The sequence below is a fragment of the Sesamum indicum genome, linkage group LG6 (genome assembly GCF_000512975.1).
Source record: "Sesamum indicum cultivar Zhongzhi No. 13 linkage group LG6, S_indicum_v1.0, whole genome shotgun sequence".
Classification (NCBI taxonomy): domain Eukaryota; kingdom Viridiplantae; phylum Streptophyta; class Magnoliopsida; order Lamiales; family Pedaliaceae; genus Sesamum; species Sesamum indicum.
In genome coordinates, this window is record NC_026150.1 from 18826354 (window position 1) to 18838532 (window position 12179).

At 35.1% G+C, this 12179-nt stretch overlaps 1 protein-coding gene across 1 annotated transcript in view; it reads right to left on the minus strand.

Moving 5' to 3' along the window:
- Positions 1–4829, minus strand: part of LOC105164993 (rop guanine nucleotide exchange factor 14) — a 5913-nt gene extending 1084 nt beyond the window's left edge. Inside the window, exons 1-6 of the mRNA XM_011083865.2 lie at positions 4347–4829; positions 3007–3138; positions 743–1132; positions 489–643; positions 339–413; positions 7–249 (exon numbers count right to left, since the gene is read on the minus strand). Coding sequence (XP_011082167.1) covers positions 7–249; positions 339–413; positions 489–643; positions 743–1132; positions 3007–3082 — 939 coding nt within the window. The 5' untranslated portion in view covers positions 3083–3138; positions 4347–4829. The remainder of the gene's footprint in view (positions 1–6; positions 250–338; positions 414–488; positions 644–742; positions 1133–3006; positions 3139–4346) is intronic.

Here is a 12179-nt window from a genome sequence, read left to right on the forward strand (position 1 = left end):
GGGGACAGGAATCGGCATTTCAACTAAGACATTTTCGTTGATCGATTTGGCAGCTTTGAATACTTGATAGATCAATTTACCCTGATGTAACAATCTCTTTCTCTCTATGTCTGAGAGTCCAACAGGAGGTACCCGGGGGGAAGGAAGCCACCACCGTTTGCTTAGTCCAGCACTCCTGCTTCTTCCTTCTGCTCGGCTACCCACTTCCGCATACCAGAATTCAGTATCAACCATTGAATCAAGTGTTTCCTGTAAGTTCCAGAAAACAAAGAGGTGAAGTTCATACCGTTGAACAGGTGAAAATTTTAAACTGTTTTCCAAGTGGAGAGACCACCTACAATAAGCATGGAATCCAATTTCCGCAGAGCTGGAAGATTCATGTGGACGTCTGCTCGAGCTTTGGGGGTCATTATCTACACACCAAATTGAGTATTATTGTTAATCGTTGTCAGCATTGGACTTGCGGATGGTTTTGAAATAAAGGGTACCTCTAATGTCCGCCCGTTTGTGCCGTTTTGTTTGGCTGGAACCAGCTCAACCATATGGTTAGTTGGGGAGAGCAGCCAATCCATTTCTCTTTGCCACTTGATCTTTCGTTCCTCTGGCAACGGCTCCAACTTCCAGAGCTCACCAAAAACAGAAGCTGCAATCCACCAATATGCTTCCTTGCTCAGAAGATTGACATTATGAAAATGTTACATAATGACTTCTTGGGGGACTAAGTCACTAAGGTGCAGCTTACCTGCTAGATTCGAAATGGCATTAGACAGTGCTAATGCAGTGGAAACCCCCTTGGTACCTCCTGTAATATCCTCCCCGAGCAGCAACTTAGCAAATTTTTCTTTCATCCCTTCGACATCGGAAAGCCGGCTTCCATCATCTAGTTTTTCTTTTACATTGTAGCGTCGTGGGGTGGCTGGTGAGTTCCATTCATCCTGACACTGATCATCTTTCTTCATTATCGTCCATAGGGAGGAGAACGACCCAAAAGCATTTGTGCTGGAAGAGCAGCTGGAATCATCCTCATCAAAGGAATCTGTTACACACCCCTCTCCTCTACTAGTGCCACTTTCATTATCAAAAGAATGGCCGTTGAGAATGCAGCTCTCCAGGCCATTGTACGTCATTATTCCTGAGCGTTCAAATTTCAGGTTAGTTTGTTCATCAGATAGGAGACGAAGGAATTGTAAAAAATACCAGGTAATTTACTCCGAGTTAAATCCTTAGTTATCTACTAGAGATTAAAAAAAATGGTGAATCTCTGTGATAGCTGTGTAGATCTAACACTAATATAAAAAAAAAAAAAAAAAAAAAAAGGTCCGCAAGTTTACCAGAGTTTATTCTCATACGAGGTTTCTAATAGGACGTAAGGTGAAATACGAAAAATTACAATGTCCAACTGCTGACGTGCTTACTCTTAACTATTCAATATTTCACACTTAGTGCATATAAGAAAATCCAGTGAGATACATCTTGGCCAACTAGTTTCTTTGACACACAAAGAAGCAACAGATGAGAACAGAATCATAGTACATGTCAATTTTTGTCTTCATTCCTATAAATTTTAGCACATTCACATGCAAACGCTGTGTCGTTACCCAAAGCTTTTGACTTATCAAGTCGTGCAAATCTCTAACATCTCTCTCTCTCGGTTGGTTCTGCACATGCATCAACTAGCACAGCACCCGTTATAATCAAACTCCACCAACTGAATCAACCACGAAACGAGTACAATCGAAGGTCCACCAATCTCACCCCCACCATTCATTTTACCTTAACCGAAAAAAATCTCCATAATTACTCTTGCAGTATAAGACGTATAATTTAAGAAAATACTCGCCAATCACGGACAGTTCTTTTCATGTTCTTGTCCCGTTCTTTTACAGAATGAAGAACCCAACTTTTAACCAAACGTGAAGGGATATATCTCACTAGATGACATTGTTTATTCATGTGCAGACTTAAAAGTCAAAACCCGAAATAGCTTAAAATACAAGAGGTGAGGAGTAGATGCCGAAAGGAGATGAATTCCTACAGAAGATGCAGATCCAAATGAAAACCATACAAATTTTAAAGAAGAAATGTCAGAGACAACGACTTTCTCTTGTCTCCACATGAAACGGGTTTTAATTAAAATAGCACTTATAAAGGTCCACCAATTATTATATCAAACCATAGCCATCACATACTGCTATTCATAAATCCCCATCACTTTACAATAAAGAAAAAGACTTTTCTCTATGCTCTCTTCATGAGAAAAGCAAAAAATGTAAGTCCAAAAAATTTGAAATTGCTGGGGCCACAAAAATTGACAAGCATGTCCAATAATAGACCATTCTCAACTTAATTGAGAACTGCAAGAAAATTCTTTCATCAGTAAATTCAGGTTGGTGTAATGTAAGAAGGGCCATAGAACTACTTCTTGCAGAGTGAAATAAATGTAAGTAAATGTTGTGACCCCCCACATGGGCAAATATGCAGACTGTTCAACAGATAAAGAGAGTGGACCATTTGGGTAGGGGGCTTTTACAATTGGCATCCAAGATTTTGCCTCATTTAAGGGGATTTAAGCCTCTTATTAATTTTCTTTTGCAATGTAGAACTCTGATGGAGAATCCATGTGGTAGGTAATTAGGTACTTCACCGACGATGATGAACAGGTGAGCAGTCCATGGTTTGTAAACTCCACATGACTTTAAATTCAAAATAAAAAGATGGCCCACGTTTCGCAACAAGTCTTACATGTAAATATCAAACAGTTCGCATCACACGAACGAAGGATGCAATGTGAGTCATACACCACAAGTTTACAATCTAGTCAGGTTACGCGTTGTTTAAAACAAGAATGTAGAGCATAAATCACGCAACTTACCAACATAAATACAAAAATACTTTTAGTGTGTGATAAAATCTCCCCTATAACACAGTACAACTATCCTAAGTGGATTATTATTATTATTACTACTGCTGCTGCTGCATAAAGATCATGGTTGAGAAAGAACTTACTCTCTTGTTCATCAAAGTCGATGCTCACTTCCCTCATGTCCCTCGTGCAACAAGCTAATCTTCTCCTCATGATCATCTTTGTGTTACTATTTTATTAATGATATAATAAATCAAATTCTAGAGACAACCCTCCTGCAAGAAAAGGAAAATACAATCAAATTCAAATTCAAATAATAAATCATGGCTGATTCTACACATGAAATGTCACAAGCCCCAAAAGGAAGAGAAATCAGCTATCATAAATGTAGGAACAATAGTAATCCAGCACATGACATGTCATTACAGAAAATGCAGACATTGTATATTTACTTAGTTTCCAAAGTAGCTTAGTATATAGGATTCAATCATAAATTCTTGGACAAAGACTAGAAACCAACCAGATCAAAAGTCTCGATGAGCCACCCCTTTTACACACATCTACAAATCAAGTGGCTTAAATAGTGTGAAAGCCAGAAAATCATGGGATGGAAATTACAAAGTTGAGTACCAAAACAAGACGACTTCTCCCTCTCAAAAAATAAATAAACAAATAAGACTTCTCATGGAATAAAATTTAAACAAAAAAAAAAGGAACATTATGGGAACACCAAGATTAGCGGTGGCTTGTCCCCTTTTAGAGCCGTAACGTCTCTCTATAGGGTCCAAGTTTCTAAACCAGAGCTCCAAATATATTAAATAATAAATAAATAAATCAAATCTAGTTTAGATGTATGGACAAAAAAAATAGAAAAAAAAGTAAGGAAAAAAAAACTCACCTTACTTCCAACAAAATCCAAATGCCATTTTACAAGTTGAATCAGGGCTCAAAAAATAGTGGAAAAATGGAGTTCAAGGAAATCAGTGAGAGTGCAGAAAGTTGCAGATGCATGCCTAGTATAAATAAAAAAGAGCTTATGATGGTGTGATAGAATCGTGCAAGAAAAAGAAGAGATCAACAGAACCTTTGACGTAATGGAGCAAGCTTTTCTCAGGGAACGAGTCAAAAAGAGGGTATTTTTCTAGTTTGTCAGCCTCTGCATAAACCTGTCCTTTGACTGTGCATGAAATGCGCTGGAAGAAATACACACACTATGTGTGTGAACTGTGAAGTGTGGGATCATGAAAGAAACACTGAAGGGAAGAAAGAAACTCATTTTACATTTGAAGGGTAGAGAAAAAAATGAATCATCATCACACATAAAGAGTGTGAGCACATTAATAGAGTAAAGATTGAATCTTTTTACCAAAATCTTGAATTTTCACCCACCACCAAGAAACCCATGAAAGGAGAACAGAAACGGGACATCAAGGAAAAAGAAAACATGCAAGAAATGAAACCAAGAATGAGAACAAGGGCATACCTTCTTTTTCTTTTCCTGATCAGAACAAGTGGAGCAGCACAACGATCCTCCTATTACTTGATGAACATTACAGCAAAAGGGTTCCAAGAAAAGCTGTGCTTCCGATTAAATGCGGAGAGAAGAGAGGGGAAAATGAAATCTGAACAATGAAGTAGTGAAGAGAAAGGTCAAAAACAGGGGCAGTATGAAATATTAATGGCAGTAATGTGGCAGTGTCAGAATCCACAGACTAAAGGAAAAGAGAACAGAACGCAATCATACTTGTGGGGATTGGTGGATTGCAAGAATACAGAATATTGGAGTCTGAGGGCATTCATTTATATCATAAAAATACATATATATATATACACACCCACGCATACACAGTAGTTTTTGTGTGTGTTCTTGAAGGGAGGGTAGTTGGGGGGTGGGGTGCGGTTATGGAGCGTGGTGAGTGAGACAGAAAAGAGTGGGATTGGAAGGTGAAGTGAAGGAAAATCTTGATTTGAGGAGTGGGGTTTGTCCAAAAGAAAGTGTAGTTAATTGTGGTTCCATCAAAAGACTAAAAACCAGATTAGTTTCTTCCTTCCTTAATTATTGTGATTATTTGTACAGCGGGTTGTTTTACTACATCTACTGTTCTAAGTCTAGGTAGGAAGTCATTAAGTATGAGATTAGAGTTAATTAAATTTGGAGTAATTCAGAGTGTTGGGATTGGTTGAGTATGTTTTACCATTCAATACGCTTTAACTCTATGAGCAATTTGAATTTGATTAGGGACCTACTTTGGAGCGCTCATGTCCCCTTTTCTGTTTTTACTTGTTATAAACTCACTCATTCTTTCCTTAGTTTTTTATGCTCAAAAATAAATTCACCCATTTCATTATCATCATTTCAAATTAATCTGTAACACCAAATTATTTAAACAAATGCAAATTTAAGAGTGTATTTGGATTGATAAATTTAGATTTTAAACGAGAATTTGAAAAGAATTTAAGATCCATCCATATTTATTAAAACATAGTTCAAAATTAAGATTGAAGGATTTCATATCCTTTAAATTTGAAATTATCCAAATATATTCAAAATATTTGTTATTAAGGATTTTTGAATTCATGATTTCAAATCCTTCAATCCAAATGTAATCTAAGATCATTGTTTAAAATTCATCGATCCAAACACAATGTTACATAAGTTATTTCAAGTCATATATCTAATTCAAGTTAAAACTATTATCCAAACAATGAGTCCAACACCATATGTATATGTATATATATATATTTAAATTGGAGCGCCTTAACAATAATTGGGAATTTCTTAAAAGGAAGAATTCATGGGACTTTATTCACTAGAAATGATATAAAATAATTAGGTTTAGGTGTTTGAGCTTTTCAAAATTAAACCTTTTTACTTTCACACTTTGAGAATAAAAAATTGGGTTTTATTTCATCTCTAGAAAGCTAATTTAACAACTTTTGGCACAACCCTAAAATATTGCACTTGGGCCTAAATGATGTGTTAAAACTTTATTTTGGCTACTTTTTCAAAACACTTTGTTGACATTCTAATAGAAAAGAATTCAAGTTGACCTTTTGCTTTAGCAAATCTTGGGATTTGGAATTCCATTACCCCATTTCAATAATATTATTCTATGATTTATGAAACCCCAAATCACAACAATTTTAATATTTGAATGGATAGTAAAATATTCTTTGTTTTGTCTACAAATGATTAACTATTTATGTATTTCATTACTTATGATGTACTGACAAATAAAAATATGTAATCTTTCCACTACTCATATTTTTCTACTGAATTATTTAATTTTATTTTAGACAAACAATACTAATAATATGATCAATAATTACAAATATATATATTATTATAAAAATAATTTTATACTCGTAGAATTGTGGGATTCGAATATATGATTTCTTTAATTATCAGAGATTTACAACTTCAATTTGCTAACTTTTTTCTACTTGTTCTTTTTTTTTTTTTGCTATTACGAAACGATAAAACAAAATTATCACAATCCCACACAAAAGATTGTATCTCAACTAATTGAAAAATAAAGTTATAAAATATTGCCAAACAATAATAAACCACAACTAAATTTAAATTCATGAAACGTTTTGACAAAAATTCAAACTCGTATTCATTCGGCTAAGATTTGATTGGCCTATTATTGTCAGGCTTAAATGTTGAGAGTTGAGTGGGCAGGATAGGATTCCCTCCACTTTCTGATGATCAAAAACCGGGTGGGCCACATGCGCGCCAGGAAATGGGCCAATCATACTCACGACGTGTCACTATTGGGCTTTCAAACTTTTGGGGGCTGTTGACCTTTCCTAGTGACCCGAATTTGAATTCTATATGCCCTCATCAATAGTTATTATTAAAAATAAATTAATATTCATAGACCAATAAAATTTAAACATATAACTCTTACTTTTGTCAATTAAAATAGGTTTCATTAGACTATAATGTAGAGTTCAATTTTATTTTTGTTTAAAATTGAATGAAAAAATGAATATATAAGACAAAAAATATATATATAACTTATTTTTATTTACTCTATTATCCATATACATAATTGTTTCAATTTTTTTCTCATTCCTGCAAATAATATAGGTACATAATCTTGAAAAAAAGATAATTAAATCATAAAAAAAATGCTTATATTTAAATTTAATTTCTTTATGTGAGGACGTTGGTAGTTATTCCTATTCTATTTAAATTAAATAGTATAGTAAAGATGAACAACACTCATTATTATTAATAAAAATATTCATTTTCTTGTTTGATAAATATTCTTATTAATAAAATTTTTATATACTTAAAATTATATTAGTATAATATTAATTTATTTATTTTTAAATAAAAAATAAAAAATTATAAAAATTATTTTTTTTTCTCAATCTATTTTTCATCGTACTAAACAGATACACTCATTTCAATCATACCAAATAATTGAAAAAAAAATTAATTCTTCCCCTTCCGTCTTTCTGATTTTCTTTCTCTTTCTTCTTATTTGAACCAAATAAAATCTGAATTTAAGATTGAATGAGCGTGAATACTTACTTTTGTAGGGAGGCAGACTGGATTAGCGGAAAGACTCAAAGTTCGCTACTTTGGGCTTCCACTGGATCACTGTATCCTAAAAAATATGATAAAGTAGGCTTCGTGAAGTGTTATCAGCTGTCAAGAAAGAACCCTATTCCTTTAACATCGCCAGGCGATTTTACCAACAAACCATGTGTATTAAGTTGAGTTGGGGTGTATGTATATACTGTCCATTTTGACTATTGACTTGTTTACTTCAAAAATATCAAGTTCGAAATACATGGATTGGGCTTAATATGTAGTGGGATTAATGTCAGATTGTAATTAGGTCTTATGTCTGGATCTTCTAACTAAAATTGCCCAAATTATCTCCCAAGTCTAACTAAACTTCAAGAATCTGTAAGCCTTTAATTTAATGTGAACTGATATGTGTTTGACCAAAGCAAAGACTTCGATATTTGTGCCAATTTTTAGTCCATCAAAATACACATTAGACTAACTTATCAATAATAAAGTCTGTCATCCTAAGAAAAAAATAATAATTAAATTTATCTAATCATCACATGTCTTAATCGCATTTATCTATCATACATTAAATTTCATCCCACAATATATACAGGAATAACACTTTAACTAAATAAAACTATAATATCTCAGATATAATAAACCCTGAATTCAACAGTGTGACCATCAACATGTCAGCTTAAATCTCGATCTGAATCTCATTCTTTAAAAGCACTTGATGGTCATAGCTCACGGCTATGTCTGTAAATATGGATTCAAGATTCAGTTGCACTGTGCCCCACTGGTGGACGGAACCTTATACTCTGCTGCTTTTTCGGAGGGAGAAAGAAGCTCCACAATAAGGTGCAATCGTTTTGCCTTTTCATCATTCTCTTGGGCACATCATCCAACCAAGTCGAAAGAGAGGCTGTAAAACAAGCCGTTTCGCTCCCAAAATCCACAATGTGAAAGCCACTTGGTGTTAGCAATTGGGATAATCCTTGGCCCTGTGTACGCAGATTGGCGCTCCGGACTAAAAAGATCCTTGTACGAAGTATTTAAAGACCAAATTTGAATATTTGTCCTGGCCTTTAATACACTGATTTGGTGCACATGTGATGCAAAAATGCCGCAGAAGATATTAAGGCACTATTCGAACAGTTAAAGATGGACAAGACATGCATGAATAGCGCCTGCAGCAAACTATGTCGAACAGATTATACATTACAGATACTTACAGGTCTAACAGAGACTATGCAGGTGGGCCTATAATTATCTCTTCGAGTTCTACACAGCTAATAATCAGATGCTAACTGGTAGAACACAGACTATACAAACCAAAAGATTATACAGGTGGATAAAAAATAATAGCTTTCCTCAGTTCACGCACAGTTCTATACGGCCAACGACTGAAAGCTGCTTGTAAATTGTATTCTCTTTTGTTATAAACTGGCAATAACAACAAACGTTCTTTTCGATGCGGAACTAGCTGGCATATAAGCCTGCAGGATGGCTCTTGGCAAAGCCTGACAAGAAAATGAGTATTTCTTTACAGTTACACGATACTCCCTCATGTAGGGCTCAAACTTCTGTTCATCAATTTTGCTGCTTCCCACTGAGCCGACGTACGAATGGGTAACAGAAACAATCAAGACTACGTTCATTTAGTTAACCAGATTATAATCGGTCATGTACGAAAAACCTTGTCTGATCCACATAAGCTTACATCATAGATGAGCTCAATTTTAAGGAAAGTTTGTAACTGCAGGCTCAAAAATCAAACATTCTTTCTATTCTCTTCATGTCTGCAACAGGCAAGCATTCTAGTAGAAACCCCACTTCTCTCTTAACGATTATACCCATCCCCGTCGATGCTACTAGCAGACAACCATCCCCTACCCATGAGTTCATCTCTCAGCAAACAAGATTCCATGATTTTGAAACTAGCAGACATCCTTTTGTCTCCGAATCTGCGTTGATCATCATATATCATTAACAGTACCTTTTCTCCAGGCACGTTCTACAAGTTCAACACCACCATATGAACTGTCCCATCAGATTTTGGACCATCATGTTTCTGCAGCTGGCCCACTACACTGCCATAGCAGTTTTACCACAAAATATTAACAACCGCAGCAAGTGAAACAAGTGAAACAATATCACTAGTATCAAATTGTATAGTGAAGGTTCGCAATCTCGACATGCAGACGATAAATAAATCAAACTCGGAGGTCAAGAAAATCTTTGGATGAGATAGTTTATTAAATCTTTAATCTCTGTAGGGCCGGAGAAACGAGGAAGGCCAACCTAAGACTTCTATGCAAATTTGGGTACCGCACCCCCGTTACTATTCCCATCCTCACACTCATGATTGGGATCTGTAATACTCACTGCAGGTTTTGCACATAAACATCCCTTTCCCACGGGTGGGGCAAAAAGTTGTACCTGATCCATCTAGCTTTCTTCATTTGATATCTCAAGTAAGCTAATCCCATCATTTATGACATGGTTCGTGAACCGCCACAGTAAATCCACCACATGAAGCATGTCACCTGAAAGCTAAAATAGACCAAAAGGAATTTTGGTAAAACAGTATAAGTCCAAAATTATTGGAGGAGTGATACTATATATCATCGTCTCACTTCCTTTTTTTCCCATTCTCTAATTTTGGTAAGTTAATAAATCAGTTGTTAACAAACTAGGGGGCGTTGACTTCAGAAATTCATGCATTGTACCCCCAACGTCCCCTGGATTTCATCTCCCTAATGGCACTTTTTACCCTGTCTGATTTCTCCAAAATATTATTGAAGTTGCTGAGCTGGTTGGTGACAATATACTTGTAGGAGCACAATAAATTTTCAGAAATTCAGGCTGTGTTGCAATTAACATAAGACTGACGCTTAAAAGCAACATGCGTCCATGAAAACACAACCATGTTTCATTCATTTACAGTAGCAGGACAGCATCGCATCTTGTGTGCCTGTTGATCTACTGGCTCCATCCTGCACACCCAGAAGTTTTGGAAGCCAACAGGTTGAAAATTTCAACTAAGCACACTATCAGGAATAGAAAACGCCAGAGACAAAAAACCTGCTTTATCCCAAAAGAAGAAGAAATCGGCCATCTCAAGATCGTGAAGGATCTGAGATTATGGAAATCTAACCAACGGCAAAGACTGATCTATACTTAACAAGTAACAACAAATCAGAAGTACAAGAAAACGGTTGTTCTTAAAGATAAAATGAGTGAACAACACGTAGTTTACTAACCACAAATTTGACCTTGTACAAGAAGTAAATCAAATAAAGCAAAAAATTATCCTTCAAGTGACCTTATACATGAAGATGTTCAATTTATTACTCACACTTCCAAACAAGTAAATTGATCCTTGAGCGTTAAAGTCCAGTTAAAAGAGCCACAATTTAGCAATATGCAACCCCACTACTGGGTTAGCATTTGGACATAAGAACCTAAGATGCCAGGTGGTTCTGCTTATACAAAAAATTATTATGATTGCTTTCACAGGTATGATTAACTATTACTAAAGATGGAATTATCAGGGAGTAGAAATGAAGAACAATTTTATCCAACTACTAAGTTAGAAACTAAATTCAAGTACAATCTCCTGATTAAGTAATTTCGGACACAAGACACAGTTTTAGCATGAAGACGCTCAACTAAAAGAGCCACATAACAGATGCCCGCTTTATTTTGTTAATTACAAAATTGTATTCATGTCAAAAGACAATTATTGAAATCCTTAACTGTAACCGGAGGAATTTCTCGTACACCAAACGGAAGTAGGTAAGCAAAACTACACGTTACATATAAATGTATATTGACAAGCATAAATGAACAACTAAAAACACCGGACTCCCAAGGAAGCATGGCATCTTATCCTCTTAGACCATTAGCAGATAAGCCAAATAACTCTTAATTATACAAAACCTCGTGACACTACCACCGACAAAAATTACCATAAATTCACTTCATCCAAACAATATACATAGGAACAAAGAATATAACTCCAATGTGACATGAGGACATAACTCGCGAGGCCAGTGAGAAACAATTTAGAAGACTGAGGAACAAAACAGATACACATTTGAAGGAATAAATTATGAGTCTCACTTCCCCTTGCCATCACAATCATTGACAAGGAATACTAATGGTGTCATTGATGGATCCAACACATGCAAACAATAGGTTTCATGGTATAATCCTCTGTAAGATAACTAATAGGAAACAGATATCAGTTGGAGAATGTGTTAAAAAATCTTATCAGTTGATACAAAAGGGCAAAGATTTTCGGCATATGTTGGGAATTAAGAACAACAATATCAATCATGATATTCTAGTTAATTAAGCAAAACCCTAGTATACTACTTCAAAAAAAAGCATCACAGTTCAATGACAAAAATAGGACAACACCAATTCATAAAACAAAAGACTTTTGATTAAGAATATGTATTCGATTGACAAGTTCTCTATCATTCCAAAGATATCAAACTCTCATTAAGAAAAATATCTAACGCAGAAGTGCCAAAAGCTAAAAAGAGTATTACAAAGCAAACGAGAATAATTGCTAAGCAAATGAACATGCATAATTACCCTTGCATCTGCACAATCTGATTCTCTTTTTCTGGCATAAGCATTCGTCCTTGTTTAACTATATCTAGGTTGTTATCCATTCATTGTTCCAGGAAAAGGAATCATTTCCATATGATGCAACAAATAATTGATAAATCAAGCCTATCTCGGTGAAGAAAAACAAGATCTATCGCT